We start from the raw sequence: 24,319 nt of genomic DNA on the forward strand, positions 1-24,319 counted from the left end.
GTGACTTAGTATTTCCCAGCTGCTGACAGGCTGGACAAATGGGGCCTGAGGCTTGAACATGCACGCCACAGGCTAGAGGCTTTAGGGAAGAAGTTTCAGGTCTCTTTTATGTGGACCAAGGCCAGTGGCCTGGGTGAGGTGAGGCCATGGACAGAGAAAACAGCTTTCTGGAGAGCTGTGATAAAATGGGGCAGAGGACAGGAGCAGCTGGGGGTGCTGGGCTTTTGCTCTGTGTCATCCTGTGACAGATATGGGGCACATGTGGAGGCTGGTGTGCAGGAGCCTGTGCAGGAAAACTCACGATGGAGGGAGATGGGGAGAAGACCCTTGAGAGCACTGCATCTCCCACATACCCGAGCCTTGTCCTCAGGTAGGGTCAGGAAGGCAGCTAATGTGGGGTCGTTGTGGGAACGGGAGGGAGCGCCTCAGGCTAAGCTGGCAGGGAGGGTGCCGGAGGTCTGAAGAGACAAAGGCTGTAAGTTTCCTCAGAAAATGCATGAGGGAGTTGTCTAAGGAAACATAGACCTGGGCCATGGATGGAACGTGGGCCGTCGTGGCTCTAGGGACTCAGGCAGGTGCAGGGCAGGCGAAGGAACAGCTGGCTGTCACCAGGGTGGAGACTCTGCCAGGTGAGCATAAACGAAGGATGGAGGGCACTATGGGGAAGTGCATGCAGATGACCAGGAGCTCTAAACTGGGTTGGGAGGAAAGCAAGGAAAAAGGGGCTGGTCCAGGGGCTTGGAGGGCCTGGTGGTTTGAAGAGCACAGGGAAGTGCCACATGAGGAAGGGCCTGGCCTGAGGGAGGGATGCCTCGATCTAGACCTCGGAGGCAGTGCCTTCACCAGTAACAGGAGATATGCCTGGCTGTGAGGGGTAGAGGTGAAGATCGTTCCAAGTGAGGAGGTTGAGGAAGAGGCAAGGACACACCTCTGCTCTAGGCTCACTGCACATGTGGAGTGGGAGGAAAAAGATTCCACTTAAGAGGGCTGCAGGGGACTGAGCGGGCTTCAGTAAGGCCAGAAGGCAGAGGGAACTTCCTATTCCGAGAAGATGGTGGGAATCACAGGAATTTTGCTGCCAACAGACCATGAGTTCCAGAGCGCACAGTGAGTTCTGGGGAGGGCACGGGAGTGCTCGTGAGATAAAGAGCAGAAGAGGGTCAGCCCAGATGGTCTCAGGGCAAGTGCCCATGACAGTCCAGGGCAACATGGGCGAGGCTGGGAGGTGGGGGTGTGCCAGGAGCCTGTGGTTTCTCTTGGATCCCGCTGAGGGCAGTATCTAGGCTGGGGCACCATGTCTGCCTAAAGCTCAGTGGCAGGACAGAGAGGGCCCAGGGCTGCCTTGTGAGGTGCCAGGGGTTCTTGGGAAGGTAGGGAGGCCCAGGGCCAGGGCCCCCAAAGTAATGCTAAAGGGGTTCTGCTTCCAGAAGGGCCCGGACAACCTCAGAAGTCAGGGTGTTGAGCCAGGGGGCTCACCTTCCTCTCCTGCCAAGGGGCTGCCAGAAAGCTGGACCCCAGCCAGCAGCCTCCCACCTCTGGGAGGTTTCCAGCCCCCATCCTTGGACTGTGGGTAGGGAGGAGCAGAGAGGGGAGTGGGCAGGCTGAGGGTCTGCCATCCCCCAGGTACCTCACCATCCAGCTTCCGCTAACAGGATTCTCTCCTTGCCAAGGGAGGCTGGCGGCCAGGAGCATGGCTGAGTGGGTAATTCTACTTAACCCCCAAGCCTCCAAGGAGGGTGCCATGCCCAGTTCAAGGAACAATGTGTTGAGGTATAGAAAAGGCCACACAGCTGTGAGTGGCAGAACCTGGTTATGTCAAAGCTCCCATCCCAGATGCCATCCTGCTGCACAGTCGGGTCTTCTGGCAGCTTCCATGGCACAAGGGGTAGGGACAGGGAGAGCCCTGGAGGTGGGGCCAGAAAGGCCCAAGAGCTCCCAGCTCCTGTTGGGGAGGGGCTAAACAGGAGAGAAGGCAGCCCCAGGCCTAGGCTCTCTGAAAATGAGACTTTATTATATAAAACTATCCTGTGTGCCCCCAGCTCCCGCCACCAGGCTGCCCTTCAGGCTGATGGCCAGCCGCCTGACTCCGGGAAGGCAGCCCTTCATTATCAGAAACTGTGCAGCCTGTGGAGCCTTCACTGGGGGAAGCCCTGGGGTGGGCTGGGCCACGACACACCCTGTGTGTCCAAAGGCCCAGTGTCGTAGCCCAGCTTCCTCATGTCCTTGGTCACCACGTTGAAGAGGAGGGTGACGAAGCCCTGAGAACGGACACGGGTCACTGGGGACAGAAGGACAGCATCAGTCAGGCTGGGATGGGGCAGAGACAGACCCAGGTTGATCTGGGAATCTCAGCCTCAGTGTTCTCATCTGTAAAATGGGGACAACAGCGCCTGACCCATGCCCCTCACTGGGAGGTAAAGGGGCTGCCAGGACAGGCAGATATGACAAACCCTCTGTGCTCCAACAAGGCCCTCATCTGGGAACATTTGTGGGCTAACTCCCATGTGCCTGGCACGTCCCCGGCATTCCCCCAGCCCTGGGCCCATCTACTCCCAGGTTCTAACCTGTCTGGGGGCTGAGGGTAGAGGAGGGGAGGGAGCTTTACCTTCCCGGCCTTCACCCTGAGCCACCACCTTGGGGTCTGTGTACTCGGGTCGCCGCCCCGTGAACCAGCTGGGAACACAGAAGAACACAGGTGAGCAGGGCCCCACCTGGGCATTCCTGGCCTTGGACGACGCTGGATGTGGGCTCTCTGTTCAGAAACCAGCACTCTTGCTCCAGCCACACCCCATCCCCACCAGGAGTCAGGCCCTAAGCAGAGCCTTCCTGGTGGCTGGGCTCCAGCGTGGTGCTGTCCCTTGCCAGGGTCACACAGCCTAGCCAGGCCTCAGGCGCTCTGTGGCCACGCTACCTCCGCTGGCCAGTTAGGCTTTTCCATCTCTGGCTTCCATGGGTTTGGTTCACTGGGAATGAGAGCTCAGGGAGATTCTGGGGTGGGGGTGCTGCCTGAACCCCCAGAAATCCCAGAAAAGTGACAGCAGCTGAGGTGGGGGAGGGGCGGGGACAGTGTGACCCTTCAGCCTTCCTGGAAGGGGGCCCTACCCCAGAGACTCTGTGGGGTGGGCAGCAGGGCCAGAACTGGCCTCCTCAGCCTTGCCTCCCACTAGTGTGGGGTCCAGGACACGTCACTTCCCATCTTGGCAACCACCGCAGGCCCTGCCAGGGGTGGCACACAGCCACCAGGCCGAGCATGTACCCTCCCTAGCCCCAGACCCCAGTCGGGCTGGGCGGGAGGCCAGGAGGCCGGGGGTGTCAGGCCCCGCCGCCGACACACCCACGCGAGCCGGAAACAACCAGGAGCACTATTCCCGGCCGGGTGGGTCCGGCAGCCACGGGCTTCGCCCCGCCGGGACTCGCCGCCGCGCCTCCTCTGCACCACAGCTCCCAGGGCCCCCCGCAAGGACACACCCAGCCCCCAAGGGTCACTGGCAACCGTGGCGACACAACAGCCCACACACCGCCCTCCTGTCTCTGAGGTGGGCAGCAGCGCTCACCTGGGGCTGCTGCAGAGGGGCCCAGGCCAGGGAGGGGCTCCCGGCTGCTGCAGAGTTGGCCTGTGGAGACCACAGCCAGGGAGCACTGCCCACCAGCCCCCAACCCCACGGAGGAAGCCAGGGAGTGAAAGCCAGCGGGCGCTCCCCAAGGGGAAGGGATGGGCAGCCACAACCCCTGTGCCAGTTTCTCCTTCGGGAGAGTGAGGCTCTCACAGCACCCACCTCACAGGAGGCTGTGTGAGGACAGGGGCCTGGGAGCGTCCCCATTGTGCCCAGTAGATTCCACCCCGGCGCTCACATGGAGCTCCCGTTCCCACTGAATTTCTTTCCTGGGGTCCGCCCGGGTGGTCTGCTTAGCTGGCTGGGGTGGGAGAGACAAGACAGACTGTTCTGGGAGGGCATTCCAGGCAAGGACCTGAGGCAGGGAAGGACCCCTCAGGCTGGAGGAACTGAGGCAGATGGGAAGCAAGTGGGTAGGGGCCATGACGTGGGCAGAGCCCAACCACCAGCCTGGCAGCGTTCTGGTTGAAGTCCATCGTTCATCCTGACAGAGGCACAGCCTGGGCGGGTTCTAGCAGGGGAGGGGTGCAACCCCAATTGTGTTTTAGGAACACTGTTTTTCCTGCTGTGTGAAGACCTGACTGGAGGGGTTGCAGCAGGCTGAATGGCGGCCCCTCAAAGACAGCAGATCCTCATCCTGGGAAACTGTGCACGTGACCTTATGGAGAAACAGGGTCACGTGCACTTTGCAGATATGATTAGGCTAAGGATTTTGAGGCGACTATCCAGATGGACCCTAAAGGCCATCACAAGTATCCTTATCAGACAGGGAGACAGAGGAGGTGGCCCTGTGACCGTAAAGGCAGGGGGACTCGAGAGGTGAGGCCATAAGCCAAGGAAGGGTGGGGCCACCAGAAGCTGAAAGGGCAATAAACAGAGTCTCCGCTAGAGCCTCAGGAGGGAGCACAGCCCGGTGGCGCCTTTCTGGGCCCCGTGACCTGGATTTTGAACTCTGGCCTTCAGCACTGTGAGGACATACATTTCTGTTGTTTTCAGCCATCACATTTGTGTGTTTTGTTGCAGCAGCCACCATGGAAAACGAATACAGGGATCAAGAGTGTTTGAGGCAGGCCCTGGGCCAGCGCTGGAGGATGTGGGGAGAGGCTGGGAGAGGGGTGGGAATGACCGAGGTCTCAGTCTGAGCAAGGAGCCTCCACATTTGGGAAGATTATGCCAATCAAACTGCCTTCACTAATAGACCCTTTCCCCAGTTTTTGTAATCCAAGCACATACTGCCTTGCCCAGTTGTGAGCCCCTCCACAGGGGCTGTGAAACCCTTTCCTCAGCGAGCTGTTCCCTGAAGGCCCAAAGTCCTCCTTGGAGCTGTGGGCGGTGGAACAGGGTTAACAACCCAGCTGGGATGGCTGTGTGGGTCCCCAATCCCTTAGACCTTCCCAACCCACTCATGGGCACTGTCTCGCTGCCTCCCTGACAGCTTGTGGCATGGGGATTGTCACCTCCAGGTGATACTGGCCCAGGTCATCTGGGAAAGAAGTCCTTTGCCACCGGGTGGCCTCCCAGAAGGACTCCTAGGGGCAGTGGGCACACAAATTCTCAGGCTGAGGTCAGCGGAGACCCTGCCATTCCTCCCCTGCACGGCTCTCAGAGCTCAGTGAGGCATTCTCGGCCCTGAGGCACGATGCTGTCCCTCCACCCAGCAGGGCTCTGGCCTGGTCTCACGCCCAGTAGTGGCCAGGCTCGCAGGGGCTGCTTGCTGGCTGCTGCCCTGGAACCCAGGGAGTCCTCCATGTTCCCCTTGTGCCTCACTGATCTGCTGGGGGGCGGCAGAGGCTTGCTGCCCAACTGTGCTAATGGGCCTCGAGTCAGAAGGCCAGGGCCCAGCTGGCCCTCTAAGTTCCCACTTGGATGTGGGCAGGAGTAAGAGGCCTTCCTGCTGGGGCTGCATCCAGGCATCCCCTGGGCCCTCTTTGCAGGCCCTTGTGTCCTGGCCCCTGCTTTTCTCCCTGATGTCTCCCTTATTCTGCCTGGCTTACCACTTACTGGCCACACTGCCGTCCTGGCCACACCGCCATCCTGGCTTCTCCTAGCATGCTAAGCTCATGCTGTCCTCAGCCTGGCAGGCACTGTTCCCTGTGCCTGGTGTTCTTCCCCGGCTCTTCCCTCCACACTAAGCCTCTGCGCAAATGTCAGCTCCAGCCAGAGACTCCCACATGTAAAGCCATTTATCATGATTACTGTTCCAAGGTGTCTGACTCATACTGCTATATCCTCTTGTTTCCCACCTTTTAATGTCACATTATGTCATGAGTATTTTCCCATCTGACAAGAGTTTTTCCTCTGCTCTATCTGACACAAAGATTTTTCACAGGGCACAGGTTAAAATTGCCCGGCCTTCTGCTGCTAGAACAGGGCTGAAGGGAGCCCCGTGACTCAGCACTCCCAGGGGACCTGTTTCTATTTGTCCCCAGTGGGTGCAGCAGCTTGCAGATATGAGGAGGTGACCAGGCACAAACTGAGGGGTAGAATGGGACATCCATTCATCCAGTAGATCAGAAGGAGGGGCTGGGGTTATGGGTGTAAGACTCACCTTGTAAACTTCTGCATTTTAGATGTAGATTCTGGGACAAACATGGGGATGGTCCTTTTGTGCCTGAAACAAATGTTTTTGCAGACAGACGTGCTGAGTAACAGACCTTCCTGAGCCTCCAGGGAGAAGAAACACTCAGATCAGGCCAGTGCAGCTACAGTGTGGGCCAAGTCAGGGCCAATGCCAATGAATCCAACCTGTGCTGAGCACCGCTGTGTCTGGGCAAGGTGCTGAGCGCCAGGAGACAGCCTCATGGAGGTCAGAGTCCCTTGGGGTCTTTTCTTTTCTGCGGCCCATTACCTCCCCACCCCACCTGGTGTGTGGCTGGCACCAGCCATCCGAAAGGTTCTCCTCCCAAATATAGGCTACACCCCCCCAGCCACTAGGCTGAGCTGCCCAGGCCCCTGGGGACCCCAGAGCATTCCCAGCCTGAACCTAAGACAGAAAACGAGGTGAGGTCTGTCCTAGGACAAGCCCTGCCCAGGGCCCAGGTCAGAGTGAGGACCTACCGGCCAGGTGAGAAGGGCACGTGCACGGCCCCATAGCCTCGAACCACATCATTCCCGAACACATCTGGTCCATACACGCTGAGCACGATCTGCGGCCCTTGGGAAGGACAAGGCAGGGGGTGGGCACGTGAAGACACACAGGGGAGGTACAGGGCAGACAACAGGGTGTGTCCGGCTGAGGGGGCTCAAAGGATGGAGCTCAAAGTCCTGGGGCGGCAGGCTTGAGAGGGGGCAGGAGCAGGCATGGGAACCCAGACTCTGCCAAAGACTTCTGCCCACCCTGGTACTTCCTATGTCTCCACTGAGGCCTGGGCATGCACTCCACACCCCTTCTTTTTTTGTTGTTGAGATGGAGTCTCTGTCACCCAGGCTGGAGTGCAGTGGTGCTCACTGCAAGCTCCGCCGCCTCCCGGGTTCACGCGATTCTCCTGCCTCAGCCTCCCTAGAAGCTGAGACTACAGGTGCCCGCCACCACGCCCAGCTAATTTTTTTGTAGTTTTTTAGTAGAGACGGGGTTTCACCATGTTCGCCAGGATGGTCTTGATCTCCTGACCTCGTGATCTGCCCGCCTCGGCCTCCCAAAGTGCTGGGATTACAGGCTGAGCCACTGCGCCCGGCCCACACCCCTTCTCACCACTGCGGAGTCAGGGCCCACTCAGTCACTCCGTGTACAAGGAAGCACTTCTGGAGGCCTTATTGTGGGCCCAGGGCCCCAGCTATGATCAGGGCTGACTAAGGGCCTCTGCTCTCTGGGTGCTCCCTTCCTGGTGGAGGCAGGCTCATGGGACCGGGGTGGCGGGGGCTCATTTTGGGGGTGTCTAGGAGAAGTCAAAGAGAAAACAAAAACCTTCTGGACATTCTCCTTTAAAATATTATATGTATTATAATAGGTGTGGTTGTTTTCACCATCGAAACACCGCTTCGTGTTGCCATCGAGGTGCATGAGGCGCTTTCACCTCGCCAGTTTCAGGTGAGGCACCAGCCTGCTAGGCTCTGATCCTGCAGCCGCGGCTGAGGCAAGTTGGCCAACCTCTCTGCCCCGTTTCATCATCTCTAAAACACACGAAATAGAACCTAACACATAGTAAGTGCTCAGTAAATGTGAGGGAGAGGTTTGTGCCCTTACCATTATTACCTTCCACCAAAGTTAACCATCATTCTGAATTTTATGAAACTACCTCTTTACTGTTCTTTAAGACTTCACTGCCAAAGAATGCATCCCAAAGCTGGTAATTTACTTTTACCAATTTTTTTGAAACTTTATACAAAAGGAATTATACCGTATGTTTATTTTTGTGCCCAGCCTCTAATCCAAAATTATGTCCATGAGATTTTCTCAAATGGTTTCCTGTAAAGGGGTGTGTTCATGTTCAATACCATGTAACATTCTGCGTGGGAATCTGCCACAATGACCGTTCATTTTAGTGCTGATGGACATGTGGGCTGCCCTTCCTGTGGGGGCCATGCACACAGTGCTGAGCACCATGGTGCAGGCTCTCGGTACTTGCGTGGGCACATCTCTGTTGCGCACACACCCAAGAGGGACACTGCACAGGGCCCATGTATGTTCCCTCCCAAAAGGTAACACCAAGCTGCCAGCATGGTCCTATCAGCCAGCACTCCCCCAGCAGTGGTATCTGATTCCTGCTCCTCTACACCTCACCAAAACATGACATTACCAATCTTTTAAATTTGGGCCATCCTAGTGCGTGAACAGTGGTAGCTCACTGTAGCTTTAAATTACATTTTCCTTCATTTTAAATTTTTCTTACTGAAATAAGGTTGAGACCTTTACCTGTTTCTTGGTCACTTGGATGTCCTCTTTTGTGAAGAACCTACTTAAGTTTCTTGCCCGGTTTTCTACTGGATGGTCTTTTTCTTTTTTCTTCATTAAAAACATGTTTTTTGAGACAGGGTCCTGCTCTGTTGCTCAGGCTGGAGTGCAGTGGTGCAATCATGGGCTCACTGCAACCTCAACCTCTTGGGCTGAAGTGATTCTCCCACCTCAGCCTCGCAAGTAGCTGGGACTACAGGCGTGTGCCACCATGCCTGACTAATTTTTAAATTTTTTGTAGAGATGGGGTCTCACTATGTTGCCCAGGCTAGTCTCAAACTCTTGGGCTCAAGTGATCTTCCAGCCTCAGCCTCCCGTAAGTGCAGGGATTACAGACATGAGTCGCCTTGCCTGGCCTTTTTCTTATTGATTTATAGCGTGTATATGTGTGTGTATCATGGTACTTATCTTTTCACTTTTAGTGATGTCTTTGGATGAACATAAGCCCTTAATTTTAATGTAGTCAACGTCATTGATCTTTTCCTTTAAGGAGTCCTCCCAGAAAATCTTCTCTTACCCTGATATCATGGCTATAGTCCTCTGTGCTACATATCCATCTGCAATTCACTTGTGCGTATGAGGACAGGCTGAAGTTTTTTCCTATGTGTATCAAATTGTCCCAGCACCATTTATTAAAAAGAACAGGCTGGGAGCAGTGGCTCATGCCTGTAATCCCAACACTTTGGGAGGCTGAGGGAGCAGATCACTTGAGGCCAGGAGTTGAAGACCAGCCTGGGCAACGTGGCAAAACCCCTTCTCTACTAAAAATACAAAAATTAGGCCAAGTACGGTGACTCATGCCTGTAATCCCATCACTTTGGGAGGCTGAGGCGGGCAGATCATCTGAAGATGGAAGTTTAAGACCAGCCTGGCCAACATGGTGAAACACTATCTCTACTAAAAATACACAAATTGGTTGGGTGTGGTGACATGTCCCTGTAGTCCCAGCTACTCGGGAGGCTGAGGCAGAATTGCTTGAACCCAGGAGGCAGAGGTTGCAGTGAGCTGAGATCCTGCCACTGCACTCCAGCGTGGGAGACAGAGCAGGACTCCATCTCAAAAAGAAAAACAAAAACAAAAACAGAAACAAAAATTAGCCAGGCATGGTGGCGCATGCCTGTAATCCCAGCTACTTGGAAGGCTGAGGCACCAGAATCGCTTGAACCCAGGAGGCAGAGGTTGCAGTGAGCCAAGATCGCGCCACTGCACTGCAGCCTGGGTGAGAGAGTGAGACTCTGTCTCAAAAAAAAAAAAGAAAGAAAGGACCCTCTTTCCCCTACTACTCTGCAGTGCCACCTTTGTCTGAATTGATGGTCTACACGTGCTTAAGTCAGTCTTGGGGATCTCTATGAATCTGTCTCTCCTTGTCCCAAAATTACATTGTCTTAAGTATTGTGCTTTATAATTGAAGTTTGCTATCTGGTAGAACAAGTTATATTTTGATATTATAAAGAATATATTTGGTTGGGCGCGGTGGCTCATGCCTGTAATCCCAGCACTTTGGGAGGCCAAGGTGGGGGGATCGTGAGGTCAGGAGATCGAGACCATCTTGGCTAACACGGTGAAGCCCTGTCTCTACTAAAAAATACAAAAAATTAGCCGGGCGTGGTGGCAGGCGCCTGTAGTCCCAGCTACTCGGGAGGCTGAGGCAGGAGAATGGCGTGAACCCGGGGTTTCACCGTGTTAGCCAAGATGGTCACGATCTCCTGACCTCATGATCCACCCACCTCGGCCTCCCAAAGTGCTGGGATTACAGGCTTGAGCCACTGCACCCAGCCAAGAATATATTTTTAAAATATAATTTTCTATTTATTGTTGGCACACAGAAAGCAACTTTCTGTCAAGATACATTGATCTTACATCCAGAATCACGCCAATCTATTGATTCTAACAATTCATCTACAGATTATTTTGAAATTCTACATAATCATGTTGTCTATGAATATTTTGTTCTTCCTAATTCTTATACCCTTTATTTGCACAGTGTTGATGGTGATAACAAGCATGCTGATCTCAGAAAAATCTTTCAACATTTCACTAGTAAAAGTGATGTTTGCTCTAAGCTTTTCGTAGATAATCTGGATCAGGTTAGGGAAGTTTCCTTCTATTCCTAGTTAACTAAGCTTTTATCATGAATGGGAGTTGAATTTTACCATGTGTTTTCTTCATTTATGGAGATGATCACGATTTTTCTTTTCTTTTTTTTTTTTTTGAGATGGAATCTCGCTCTGTCGCCCAGGCTGGAGTGCAGTGGTGCAATCTCGGCTCACAGGAACCTCTGCCTCCCAGGTTCAAGTGACTTTCCTGCCTCAGCTTCCTGAGTAGCTGGGATTACAGGCATGCGCCACCAAACCTGGCTAATTTTTGTATTTTGTATTTTTAGTAGAGACAGAGTTCCACCATGTTGGCCAGGCTCAAACTCCTGACCTCAAATGATCTGCCCGCCTCACCCTCCCAAAGTGCTGGGATTACAGGTGTGAGCCACGATGCCCGGCCTGACTCTGACTTTTCTTCTTTTTAATGTGGTGAATGACACTGATCAATTTTAGATTTTTTTTTTTTTTAGTATATGTGCTGCCGAAGCGAGCACAGATTTTTTTTTTTTTTTTTTTTAGATACAGGGTCTTGCTGTGTTTCCCAGGTTGGTCTCAAACTCCTGGCCTCAAGCAATCCTCCCACCTCAGCCTCCATATGAGCCACTGTGCCTGGCCAACTTTAGATGTCATAAAACCTTTGTTTTTGGAATAAACCTTACATCTCATGATGTATTCTATTATCCTTTTTTTTTTTTTTATCTTGCTAGTTTCTGAATATTTCATTGGGGAGTTTTAAGTTCAGTTTCTGAATATTTTGCTTGGGAGTTTTGCAACTATGTTCATGAGTGAGTTTCTTCTTTTTAATGTCCTCAGCAGGCTTTGGAATCAAAACTATCCTGACCTAAAAAAGTTGGGGATGTTTAATCTTTTCAATTGTAGGAGTTTGTGTAAGTGTGCTGTTACTTCCTCTTCTTTTTTTTCTTGCACTTCTGCCATGGAAGGTGTCATTCTTTAAATGCCTGGTGGAACTCAGTAATGAAGACATTCGGACTTGGAACTTCCTTTGTGAGAAAATTTTTGATTATAGATTCAATTTAATAGATATAGGACTACTCAAATTCGTATTCCTTTTTTGCAGTTTTGGTAGTTATCTTTTTCTAGGAATTTGACCATTTCATCTACCTTGCCAAAGTTATAGCAAATAGCTGTTCTTTATATCTTTTTATCTTTTTACTGTCTGCAAGATCTGTAACATGTTCCTTTTTCATTCCTGCCATTTCTGTCCTGTTTTCTTCTTCATTTTTAGAAATAGGGTCTAGCACTGGCACCCAGGCTGGAGTGCAGTAGCATGATCATAGCTCGCTACACCACCAAACTCCTAGGCTCAATCAATCCTCCCACCTCAGCCTCCCAAGTAGCTGGGACTACAGGTGTGAACCACCGTGCCTGGCCAATTTTTGTATTTTTTGTAGAGACAGGATCTCACCATGTTGCCCAGGTTAGTCTCAAACTCCTGGGCTCAAGCAATCCTACTGCCTCAGCCTCCCAAAATGTCAGGATTATAGGTGTAAGCGACCACGCTTAGCCTGTTTTCTTTTTCATTGTCTTAACTTGGGGTTTTCAGTTTTAAAAACCAACTTTTGCCTCTTTCATCTTTCTGTTGTAAATGTGCTTTCTGTTTAATGAACTAATTTCTGCTCTTTCTCATTGTATTCTTCTGATTTCTTTGGGTTTAACTTGCTATTTTTTTACTAATTTTTTTTTTTTTTTTTAGATTTGACTTTCACTCTTTCGCCCCGACTGGAGTGAAGTGGCACAATCTCAGCTCACTGCAACCTCCACCCTCCAGGATCAAGCGATTCTCCTGCCTCAGCCTCCCGAGTAGCTGGGATTATAAGCGCCCGCCACCACACCTGGCTAATTTTTTTTTTTTTTTTGAGAGGGAGTTTTGCTAGGCTGGAGTGCAATGGCATGATATTGGCTCACCACAACCTCTGCCTCCCAGGTTCAAGTGATTCTCCTGCCTCAGCCTCCTGAGTAGCCGGAATTACAGGTATGTGCCACCACGCCTGCCTAATTTTGTATTTTTAGTAGAGACAGAGTTTCTCCATGTTGGCCAGGTTGGTCTCGAACTCCCAACCTCAGGTGATCTGCCTGCCTCAGCCTCCCAAAGTACTGGGATTACAGGCGTGAGCCACCACACCTGGCCTACGCCTGGCTAATTTTTAATATTCTTAGTAGAGATGGGGTTTCACCATGTTGGCCAGGCTGGTCTCGAACTCCTGACCTCAGGTGATCCACCCACCTCAGCCTCCCAAAGTGCTGGGATTATAGGCGTGAGCCACTGCACACAGCCTTCTTTTACTAGCTCCTTTTTTTTGAGATGGAGTCTTGCTCTGTCGCCAGTCTGGAGTGTAGTAATGTGATCTCAGCTCGCTGCAATCTCCACCTCCTGGTTTCAAGCGATTCCCCTGCCTTAGCCTCCCAAGTAGCTGGGGCTACAGGAACACACCAACACACCTGGCTAATTTTTTTGTATTTTAGTAGAGATGGGGTTTTACCATGTTGGCCAGGCTGGTCTTGAACTCCTGACCTCGTGATCCACCCACCTCGGCCTTCCAAAACACTGGGATTGTAGGCGTGAGCCACCGCACCCAGCCCCTAATTTCTTTTTTTTTTTTTTTTTTTTTTTTGAGGCGGAGTCTTGCTCTGTCGCCCGGACTGGAGTGCAGTGGCCAGATCTCAGCTCACTGCAAGCTCCGCCTCCCGGGTTTACGCCATTCTCCTGCCTCAGCCTCCTGAGTAGCTGGGACTACAGGCGCCCGCCACCTCGCCCGGCTAGTTTTTATATTTTTAGTAGAGACAGGGTTTCACGGTGTTAGCCAGGATGGTCTCGATCTCCTGACCTCGTGATCCGCCCATCTCGGCCTCCCAAAGTGCTGGGATTACAGGCTTGAGCCACCGCGCCCGGCCAAACTATTGATTTTCGCCTGAACAGGGACTTGAACCCTGGACCCTCAGATTAAAAGTCTGATGCTCTACCGACTGAGCTATCCAGGCCCCTAATTTCTTGAGATGGATGCTTAAATCATTAATTTTTCAGCCTATTTTCTTCTCTAACATGCATTTAAAATTACAAAATTGGCCAGGCGCAGTGTCTCACGCCTGTAATCCCAGCACTTTGGGAGGCTGAGGTGGGCGTATCACCTGATGTCAGGAGTTGGAGGCCAGCCTGGCCAACATGGTGAAACCCCCGTCTCTAATAAAAATACAAAAAAATTAGCTGGGCGTGGTGGCGGGTGCCTGTAATCCCAGCTACTTGGAAGGGTGAGGCAGGAGAATCATTTGAACCCGGGAGGCAGAGTTTGCAGTAAGCCAAGACCGCATGTCATTGCACTCCAGCCTAGGCAACAAGAATGAAACTTCATTTCAAAAAATAAATAAATAAGGCTAGGCATGGTAGCTCACGTAATCACAGCACTTTGGGAGGCTGAGGTGGGCGGATCACCTGAAGTCAGGAGTTTGAGACCACCCTGACCAACATGGAGAAACCCTGTCTCTACTAAAAATACAAAATTAGCTAGGCGTGGTGGCTCATGCCTGTAATCCCAGCTACTAAGGAGGCTGAGGCAGGAGAATCGGTTGAACCCAGGAGGAGGAGGTTGCAGTGAGCTGAGATCATGCCATTGCACTCCAGCCTGGGCAACAAGAGCAAAACTCTGTCTCAAAAAATTAAATAAATAAATAAAATTTAAAAATAAAATAAAATTACAGAATTTCCTTTTGTCCATGACTTTAACTGCCCCCTGTAAATTTAAATAGCTCAGTATTTTTATTATCATTCAATTCAAAATTCCATTATTCCATTAGTATTTCTTCTTTGACATATGGGTTATTTTTAGAAGTTGTTTTCTTATTTTTCAAACATATGGAGATTTTTCTCATTATCCTTTTTATTGGTTCCTAGCTTAAGTTCACTGTGGTCAAAGAAAATACTCCACTCCCCTTGAAAAGTTAAAAGAGTTCCAGTGAACTGGCTTTGACTCACTACCGGATCACCACTGACAGCTGAGTCTACTTGCTTTATTGCCTCTCCCCATGCCTCAGTCGACTCGTTCTATTTGTGAGGAATTTCAAAGTAAATTACAGATCTCTGGACACCTTCCCCAAAATAGTTCACTATGTGTGTCAGCAAATAGAGTTCAGTATTTGTTCACAGTTCTTTCGAGATAAAATGTATGCATAATGAAACATAAATCTTAAGGGTACTATTCAATGGATTTTGACAAATTCATACATCTGTGTAACTCAAATCTAGCTGCTTTCAAGATTTTCTTTTTGGCCGGGCACGGTGGCTCATGCCTGTAATCCCAGCACTTTGGGAGGCCGAGGTGAGGTCAGGAGTTCAAGACCAGCGTGGCCAAGATGGTGAAACCCCATCTCTACTAAAAACACAAAAATTAGCCGGGTGTGGTGGTGGGCACCTGTAATCCCAGCTACTCGGGAGGCTGAAGCAGAGAATTGCTTGAATCTGGGAGGCAGAGGTTGCAGTAAGCCGAGATCGCACCACTGCACTACAGCCTGGGCGACAGAGCGAGACAATGTCTCAAAAAAAAAAAAAAAAAAGGATTTTCTTTTTGTCTTTGGTTTTCAACTGTTTTATTATCATGCACCTAGGGGTGGGTTTCTTCCATTTATCCTGCTTGAGGTTTGTCTTCTTGAATTTGTGGCTTGATGTCTCTCATCATTTTTGAAAAAAATTGTAGCTATTTATCCCTTCCAATATTATCTCTATCTTGTCTTCTCTCTTCTTCCAGGATGCCAATTCCATACGGCCGACTTTTAGTATTCTCTGTCTCCTACCTTCTCGTCTATATTTTCTATTCTTGGGTTTCATTGTAGATATTTTCCTTTGACCTAGCTTTCAGTATATAATTATCTCTTCAGTTGCGTTTAATCTGCTGAATTCCTGCTTTTGGTTATCATATTTTTCAATTCTAGAATTTCTATTACAATGTTTAAAAAATATGGCCAGGCATGGGGCTCAAGCCTGTAACACCAGAAATTTCTTAGGCCGAGGTGGAAGGATTGCCTGAGTTCGGGAGTTCAAGACCAGCCTGGCCAACATGGTGAAACCCCGTATCTACTAAAAATACAAAAAATTAGTCGGACATGGTGGTGCATGCCTGTAGTCCTAGCTACTCTGGAGGCTGAGGCATGAGAATCGCTTGAATCCGGGAGGTAGAGGTTGCAATGAGCTGAGATGGCACCACTTCACTCAGAGCAAGACTATGTCTACAATAAAAAAAAAAAAAAAACAAATCGGCTGGGCGTGGTGGCTCATGTCTGTAATCCCAGCACTTTGGGAGGCCGAGGCGGCCAGATCACCAGGTCAGGAGATCGAGACCATCCTGGCTAACACAGTGAAAACCTGTCTCTACTAAAAATACAAAAAAAAAAAAAAAAAAAAAATAGCTGGGCACAGTGGCAGGCGCCTATAGTCCCAGCTACTCGGGAGGCTGAGGCTGAGGTGGAGCTTGTAGTGAGCCGAGGTCTTGCCACTGCACTCCAGCCTGGGCAACAGAGCGAGACTCTGTCTCAAAAAAAAAAAAAAGGCCGGCTTCCTAGTTCTCTGCCGTAATTCTCAGTGTGTTTTATCTCTTTTGATCATAGTAAAAATCTATCTGACAATTTCAGTGTCTGGAGATTGTTTATCTCTATTGCCTTATTGCCTTATTTTTGCTGGTTATCATTTATGTTGTCTTGATTCTTGTGTGCCTTATTATATGCCAGATACTACATTTGAAAAAATATATAGAAATAATTTCATGTCTATGAGATGTTATCTTTCTCCGAAGAGTTTTCTTTTTTTCTTTTTTTTTTTTTTTGAGACAGGGTCTCACTTTGTCACCCAGGCTGGAGTGCAGTGGCATAATCTCTGCTCAATGCAGCCTCGACCTCTTGGGCTCAAACGATCCTTCTGCCTCAGCCCCCCAAGTAGCTAAGATTACAGGCGTCCACTCCCATGCCAGGCTAATTTTCGTATTTTTAGTAGAGACAGATTTTCACCATATGGCCCAGGCTGGTCTTAAACTCCTGAGCTCAGGTGATCTGCCTGCCTCAGCCTCCCAAAGTGCTGGAATTATAGGCGTGAGTCACCATGCCCAGCCCAAAGAGGTTTCTTATTTGCTTTTGTCAGGTGCCTTGGCTGTAACAATCTTGGAGCTAAATAGAAAAATCAGGAGGTTGAAATCATCAGGAGCCAAGCTGAAAGCCCTGTGAGGCTGCTCTGCTTCCATCTCTCCCTTATTCCTACGGCAGCTCTTTGAGGTCTTAACCCAGTTTGGAGAGATTTACCTGAGGCCCTCCTCCCAACCCCTTGGAAGGCTCTGAACATCAGTTTTTCTTGTGTCCTGGGCCCAGGGAGGCTGTCAAAAGTCTTGCATCAGTCTCTCAATCCCCTCTATTGAAATCAGCAAACACTCTCAGAGGAGACAGGATTGGGGTAACCTGTCTGGATTTCTGTTCTCCTGGATCTTGCCTGGTAAATCTCTTCTACTTTGCTAGCTCTCTGATACCTTTGAGATAGTTGCTTTTTGTTTTTGCTTTTGTGTATTTCATTTACCTCTCCTACCTGTCCTCGGCAGGAGAAGGCTGGTCCAGTACCTACAGTACCTATTGCACTGTTCCAGGAAGTCGATTGCAGCTTCCTGCTCATGGATGATGACAGCAGGATGGAATTCCCTGCTCAGGAGGACCACCAGGCATTTTCTGCTCCAGACCCTCTACACCGTGGTGAGCCTAGGCCCAGGCCATGTGCAGTAGAAAGGCCTAGACTGTGAAATCAGATGGGCCTGAATTAAAATCTACACTTGGTCACTAGATATAAAGCAGAAGGCAAATGATGTCATTTTTGAGTGTCAGTTTCCTCATATGGGAAAAGAAATGGAGAGAAATCTCTCCAGCAGGTATGATTGGGAAGCTCGGATGAGTCCACACAGTGAAAGTATTCATAGTCCCCACGGAGACTAAGCCCAGGCTTTGTGCACAGTAGGCACTTATGAAGCGCAAGTGAACGATCAGAATGGTTAATAACCACCAGCCAAGGTAGAAAGTAAGCAATGCCAGCCAGGAAGTCCTTGGAAAGAGGTTAGATACAGGACGCGGGAACGGTATCCAGACAGACGGATCAGCATGAAAAAAAGCTCAGATGAAGGAACTTGAGGGACTAGCACAGGAGGAGCAAGTGCTAGGGTCTGGCCGGAACACAACACGCCATGGGAAGTCAGCAGGCACAGAGTCAGGCCTCCAGGCCAGACAGCCGCAGCCCTGCATGCCAGGGTGGGGAGCTTGCCTTTTACAGGCATGGCCACTAGCCCTGATGCACTCTGAACTTCCAGAAGGCCAGCTGCACAGCCTGTAGCAGATGAAGGGGTTGAGTGGGGATGAGGAAGAATAGGAGGCAAAGGGACAGATGGCGAGAGAGAATGTTGAGGGATGCTTCAAGAGCCCAGGTGACAATCTGAATGTGAACAGTCAAGGGCTGGATGAGGCAGAGGCTGTCTTGGGGGTGCTGTGTGAAAGCTCTGCCACCCTACCCCGCAGGGCCCCTGCAGACTCACAGCCGTAGGGGTTGGTGCTTTTAAAGGTGACATCAATGGGGAAGTTCCACACCAGTACTTGCCGCATATCTTGGCTCTTGGACGTGATCTGTGAGATCCCCTCCTCCAGACCCTGTGGGGACAGTGACAGAGATGGCTGGATTCAGAGCAGAGCCAAGCTGCTGCGGCTCCTCCCCTTATCTTCAGCAGGCAGTTGGGAGGGCTGTTTTCTCAGCTATCTTCTCCCAATACACTAACTTCCAAACAAAGGGGGCTAAGAGATGATGGAGTACCTCTTAAGTCTGTAGCATGACAATGCCATAGCATGACAACCCTGGGAGGCCAGCCACTCTCCTGGGCACAAGGGCACTAGATCTGTTCCCAAGCTCTTGCCCCACTGAAGGAAATGGTTCAGCAGTGCTTGCACTCTCCTGCATCCCCACCCTCACCCGAGTGTCCCCATCGGTAAATACATAGATGTATTTTCTCCATCAAAAACAGTCCTTTTTCAACTCTGCTGCTTCTTCCACCCACCAATTCTCTGCTCCCTTTATAGCAAAACTGCTTCAAAGAGCTGCCACAATCACCGGCTCCAGTTCCTCCCCTGCTATTCTTTTGTGACCCCACTCCAATGTGACTGCTGGCTCCAGCACTCTACCAAAGGGTTTTCTCCAATAACGCCTGTGACCAACATTGCTAGATCCAATGGTCATTTCTCTGTCCTCGTGTTACTTGACTCATCAGTGGCACCTGGTGCAGCTGCTTACTCCTTGATACACTGTCTTCCCTTGGCTTCTGGGTCTCTCCACCACACAGGGTGGCCCCTGCTCCGTGGCTCTTGCTGGTTCCTTCTCAGTGTTGCCGTCCTAAGGCTGCCTCTTTGGCCAGCTCATCTACCTGTGCTTGGTGATCTCATCCGTGTCATGGCTTTCAATGTGCTCTAGATGTTGACGATTCCCAGATTCAGGTCTCTGGCCTGGTCCTCGCCTCTGCACTCTGGATCAGCACCTCCTCTTGGATATCCAGTGGGTGCCTCAACCTTAACCCACACCAGGCTGAGCTCCAGGTAGCTCTCCCCAATCTGTTCTTCTCACTGAAAGGCAGCTGCCTACTTCTAAGTGCTCACGCTAAAAGCCCTGCTGTGAATCATAACTGTTCCTTCTCTCAGACCTCACATCTATCAGAAGAACCCAGTGGCTCTATCTTCAGAGTATACCTGCAGTCCAGCCCCTCCCGCCACCCCACTACTGCTGCCCTACTCTCCCATCTCCACTTCTCTCAGAGCCAACTGGGCTGCCCGCTCTTGCCCTTTCCCCGAGTCTATCCTTGTCATAGAAGCCAGGGAATCTTCTAAAAACATAAGTCAGATCACTTTCTTCTCTGCTGAAAGCTCTCCAATGGGATCCCATCTCCCTTTAAGTAAAGGTCACAGTCCTTACTCTGACCTTCTAAGTTCTACAAGACCTGCCCAGGTGCCCCTCTGCTCCAGCTCCAGCCACTCTCCTGCTGGCTTGCTCTCCAGTGGCCACACAGCCTCCTTACTGGTCCTCAAACATGCCAGGCAAGCTCCTGCCCCAGGGCCTTTGCACTCTCTGCTCTTTCTGCCTGGACAGTTCTTACGGGTTTCCACACGGCTTGTTCCCTCACTTCCTTCAGGTCTTTACTCGAAAGTTACTTTCTCGGCAAGGCCCTCCGTGGCAGCCTTAGCAAGATCACAGCCTCCCTCTCATCACTCATCCCTGTCACTTCCTGGCTTGGTCTCCCCTTGGCACTTCTGGCTTACTAACATCCTAGAATGTGCATTCCTTATTGTCTGACCCCCCAGCAAGAACATGCACTCTGGGAAGGCAGGGGCTTCTGGTTTGGCTTTGCTCACCCCTGCATCCCCAGCACCCAGAAGACAATCAGTGAAGGGAAAAGATGGATTATCATCTCAGTTGTACAAACAAGAAAACTGAGGCCCAGAGAGCTTAAATAAGTTCAGCCTCCTTTTCTTTTCGTTTTTTTTTTTTTTTGAGGCAGAGTCTCGCTCTGTCGCCCAGGCTGGAGTGCAGTGGTGCAATCTCCACTCACTGCAAGCTCCGCCTCCCGGGTTCACGCCATTTTCCTGCCTCAGCCTCCCGTGTAGCTGGGACTACAGGTGCCCGCCACCACGCCCAGCTAATTTTTGTATTTTTAGTGAAGACGGGGTTTCACCATGTTAGCCAGGATGGTCTCGATCTCCTGACCTCGTTATCCACCCATCTCGGCTTCCCAAAGTGCTGGGATTACAGGTGTGAGCCACCGTGCCCGGCCAGCCTCCTTTTCTTAAACTGCGATGAAGGTGAAACAAGCACTCTGCAAACAGCAGAGTGCAGAGTGGACTGAAGTCGTCACCATAGTCCCTCACCTGGTGGAGGCAAGCTACCCCTTGGGAAGTCCTGGAAGGAAAGCTCCTACTCTGTCTTCTGACTCCAGGTCCCCCCCACTGGCTAAGGAGGGGCCAAATGATAAGCAGAGTGTCCACAGCTCAGCCACAGCCAGGCTGGCTCACTGGGGCCTGCCTCCTGCTGCAGGTGTTGCTCTTTGCTGCTCTGGGCAAGCTCACAGGGTAGGGCATGTGAGTGCAGTCTTGGTGGCTGGATCAGGGAGTCCAACTGTGGCTGTGTCCTCTGATCCCGCTTTACCAGGAACACTCATGTTTGGGTTCCCCTGAACTCAGTGTCTACCTCTCAACTGGTTCTGAATTGGGAGGGGAAGGGTATGACACCTTCAGAAACCCCAAAGGTCATGAAGGCAGTAAGGGAGGCCCAAGAGTCCAGCTTACCGCTGTGGGGGCCCAGTCCTGGCCGTACACAAAGCAGTACTTGCAGTAGAGGTCATCATACTCTGGAAACTGAAAAAAGCACAGACAGATTCTGTCGACTGGTGGTATTCATGCTAAGGCCAATGCATTTGCTAGGCAGGTGCAGCCAAGAGGAATTCTGAATGTGAGACACCTGGGAGTGGGTCTAAGTGACAGCTGGAGATGTGGATGTGGCGTTCAGAGGAGAGGCTGAGGACCAAGATGCAGGAGTCCATGGGAGACTCCCAAGTGCCACGGCCCCTGGCTTTTGCTCAGGCTCTGCCTTCTGTCTGATTTGTCCCTTCTACTTCTTCATCTGGGAAACTCTTGCTCACCCTTCAAAACTTACCCTTCAGGGAGCCTGCCCTAACTCTCAGGCTGGTTTAAGGTCTCCTCTTGGCTCCCTTAGCCTTGTGCTTCCCTCCACAAAAGCAATGATTGCCTGTGTCTAAGTCTGTCAGTTCCTCTAGACCATGAGCAGAGCACAGATTTAATGCCTTTCTGTGTCCCCACTGCCTGGCACAGGGCTGGGCACAGATAAGGTCTAAGGCAGGGATCCCCAACCGGTACCAGTCAGTGGCCTGTTAGGAATGGGCCCACACAGCAAGAGGTGGGCAAGAGGTGAGCAGCAGGCGAGCAAGCAAAGCTTCATCTGTACTTACAGCTGCTCCCCATTGCTCGCATGACCATGGGAGCTCCACCTCCTTATCAGATCACTGGCGGCATTAGATTCCCATAGGAACTCAAACCCTACTGTGAACTGCACATGTGAGGGATCTAGGTTGCATGTTCCTTATGAGAATCTAAAGCATGATGATCTGTCACTCTCTCCCATCACACCCAGATGGAACCATCTAGTTGCAGGAAAGCAAGCTCAGGGCTCCCACTGATTCTACATTATGGTGAGTTGTATAATTATTTCATTATTATTTACAATGTAATAATAATAGAAATAAAGTGCACAATAAATGTAACGTCCCCAAATCATCCCAAAACCATCCCTCGCCACCTCCTGTCCATGGAAAAATTGTTTTCCACGAAACAATTGGTGCCAAAAAGGTTGAGGACCACTGGGGTAAGAGAATGGTGCTGAAGTGAAAGGTCTGAGAAGCCATCATATGCAAGGCTGGAGCTGAGGCCCGAAAAGAGGGAGGTGCTGAGAGCAGAGGAGGGAGGAACAGTGTGAGTGTGAGTGTGTGTGTGTGTGGGGTCAGTGATGCTGAGAGCACAGACACATGTGACTCAGCCCAGCCGAGAGCTCCTAATGGGATAGAATAGGAGAGGGGGGAAAGACACTCTTAGGTACTAGGCTAAGGAAGAGGCGGACAGGGTGGGAGCATGCAGTAGCATCCCTGATGAAACAGGAAGGCAGGAGACACCTACAAAGCATCAGGCCCTGTCAGAGCCTTACCCAAACCGTCTCAGTCAATCCTCACAATAATATAATAAAATAATAATAAACACCACCTCCAACAGCCTGGAAGGACAGTGTAGTGAAGTTTTGAGGTCAGATAGGCGTGGGTTCAATTTCCAGACAGAACAGTTCCTTTGGTATGTTTCCCCGGCTGTAAAATGGGGGTGTTAGTAGTGCCTGTCTGGTAAGATTGTAAGGATGGACCAGTGCCGAGCACCGACTTTGGGACATATTGAGGACTTGGTGAGCGTTGGTTTATATTTACAATAAATGATTCCTCTAAAGTGTAGAGGGATAGAGAGTAGCGTCCCTCAGGCCTGGCAGGCACACCTTCCTTGGGTTATTTCAGGCCACCACCATCGTTGGATGGTGGGATTCGAACCCAAGTCCAAGGATCTAGGGATTCAGAACGTAGGACAGTAGCTCCACACCTGACACGGGGCAAATGCTGGAAACTCAGCCAAGCCTAGGCTCCTCACGTTACACCCTGGGAGGCTCCTGCCAGTGATCCAACCAAGTGGGCATGATCCGTGCGAGGGTCCACAGGCTTGGCCTAGTGTGACCTCGGTACTAGCTCAACATCTCGAGGTCTGCTTCTATTCCTGCCCATCGGGACTCAGGATCCCGGCAACCTCGCGCCAAGCCCTCCAATGCTGGCTCCCCTCCCCCGCCTAATCGAGAGGCTCAGAGGAATGACGTGGCTCTCCGGGGGCCACGGGGCAGCCCGGGGGGGGTTGCGGGAAGGGCCCCGGGGGACGCTGGGGGACGGGCCCCGGCGGGGTCCACGGCCGCTCACCTGGGCGCTCTCCACCTGCCCGTTGACCATGAGTAGAAAGACGCTAGGACTCGCGGTCGCCATGGCAGGGCTGGGGGGTCCGGGGCGACCCACCTAGGCCGCGCGCGGTTGCTAAGAGACGCCGGCGTTGCCCTAGAAACAGACGGCGTAGCGCGCAGGACACGTTTCTTGGCAGCGACACCTTCGCGAAGGCCACGCGAGTGTGTATAGGGTGGGTGTGTGGCACGCGCAGGCGCAGTGAGCAGGTGCCGTCATAAGGGGGCGAGGCTTTTGCGGGGCGGGGTACAAGGGGCGGGGCTCCACACCGAGGCTTCACCCCTCCTTGGGGCAGATATGACCGAGACATGGGGCGGGAGCGTTGACCTGTGGGGTAAAGCCAGCCATACCGCTCGACTCAATTGCACCCTCAGGGAGTGTGTGTTCACTCTGACTCGGCCCGGCTCCCCTCCCCGCCGAAGCGCGGAGGCAAATGAGAGCTGAGTCCTGGGGAGCAGCGCCCGGACTCGCCCGCAACAAGCCGAGTGTTTAAAATGCGTTCAGCCACTAGATGTCGCTGTGGCCCCACCGGGAGGACGCGGAGGGAGGTGCTGCGGAGCGCTGCGGCGTGGCCACAGCAGTTCCGGCTAACGCTGGAAGGCCGGGTGCTCGGACCAGGCTCCCCAACTGGGGCCAAGCAGCGTCCAAGCAGGTGAAAGGGATGCGCCCTTGTGGCTTGGAGACCCTCGCCCTCGAAAAAGTTTATTAAACAAACTTGGGAGGGACCTCAAGAATCCTTACATCCTGCCGGGCGCTGTGGCTCACGCCTGTAATCCCAGCACTTTGGGAGGCCGAGGCGGGCGGATCACGAGGTCAGGAGATCGAGACCATCCTGGCTAACATGGTGAAACCCCGTCTCTACTAAAAATACAAAAAATTTAGCCAGGCGTGGTGGTGCACGCCTGTAGTCCCAGCTACTCTGGAGGCTGAGGCAGGAGAATGGCGTGAACCTGGGAGACAGAGCTTGCAGTGAGCCGAGATTGCGCCACTGCACTCCAGCGTGGGTGATAGAGCGAGGCTCCGTCTCAAAAAAAGAAAAAAAAAGAATCCTTACATCCAAGCCATCGCTTTAGTTTGAAGCTGGGGAAACTGAGGCCCGCAGTGGGT

The 24,319-nt window shown here is 51.7% G+C and overlaps 1 protein-coding gene and 1 non-coding gene across 4 annotated transcripts; both read right to left on the bottom strand.

Annotated features, from left to right (window-relative positions):
• Nucleotides 1-80: 80 nt before the first annotated feature.
• B9D1 (B9 domain containing 1) lies at nt 81-23,417 on the bottom strand. 3 transcript variants are annotated; one of them, XM_033184306.1, is made up of 7 exons: nt 23,177-23,414; nt 20,949-21,017; nt 18,164-18,275; nt 6,672-6,768; nt 6,163-6,225; nt 2,606-2,673; nt 81-175 (listed from the first exon to the last, which is right to left on the bottom strand). In XM_033184306.1, the coding sequence occupies exons 1-7, from the start codon at nt 23,237-23,239 to the stop codon at nt 96-98; spliced, it is 552 nt and encodes a 183-aa protein (XP_033040197.1). In that variant the 5' UTR covers nt 23,240-23,414; the 3' UTR covers nt 81-95. The 3 variants fall into 3 exon arrangements, with proteins under 3 accessions (XP_033040197.1, XP_033040194.1, XP_033040195.1); XM_033184303.1 differs by lacking the exon at nt 81-175 and adding an exon at nt 1,986-2,278; XM_033184304.1 differs by lacking the exons at nt 81-175; nt 20,949-21,017 and adding an exon at nt 1,986-2,278 and having other exon boundaries at nt 23,177-23,417.
• TRNAK-UUU lies at nt 13,529-13,601 on the bottom strand. The gene has a single exon. It is a non-coding gene; the product is annotated as a tRNA-Lys (tRNA).
• Nucleotides 23,418-24,319: the final 902 nt, after the last annotated feature.

Source organism: Trachypithecus francoisi, unplaced genomic scaffold (genome assembly GCF_009764315.1).
Source record: "Trachypithecus francoisi isolate TF-2019V2 unplaced genomic scaffold, Tfra_2.0 Lachesis_group20, whole genome shotgun sequence".
In the NCBI taxonomy this organism is placed as follows: domain Eukaryota; kingdom Metazoa; phylum Chordata; class Mammalia; order Primates; family Cercopithecidae; genus Trachypithecus; species Trachypithecus francoisi.

Excerpts from the sequence above, each read along its gene's own strand:
- B9D1 (XM_033184303.1), bottom strand. The coding sequence starts at position 23,239 with ATGGCGACCGCGAGTCCTAGCGTCTTTCTACTCATGGTCAACGGGCAG. Across the intron at positions 21,018-23,176 it reads GGCAGGTGGAGAGCGCCCAG|TTTCCAGAGTATGATGACCT; the intron begins GTGAGCGGCCGT and ends TGCTTTTTTCAG. Across the intron at positions 18,276-20,948 it reads AGGACTGGGCCCCCACAGCG|GGTCTGGAGGAGGGGATCTC; the intron begins GTAAGCTGGACT and ends CTGTCCCCACAG.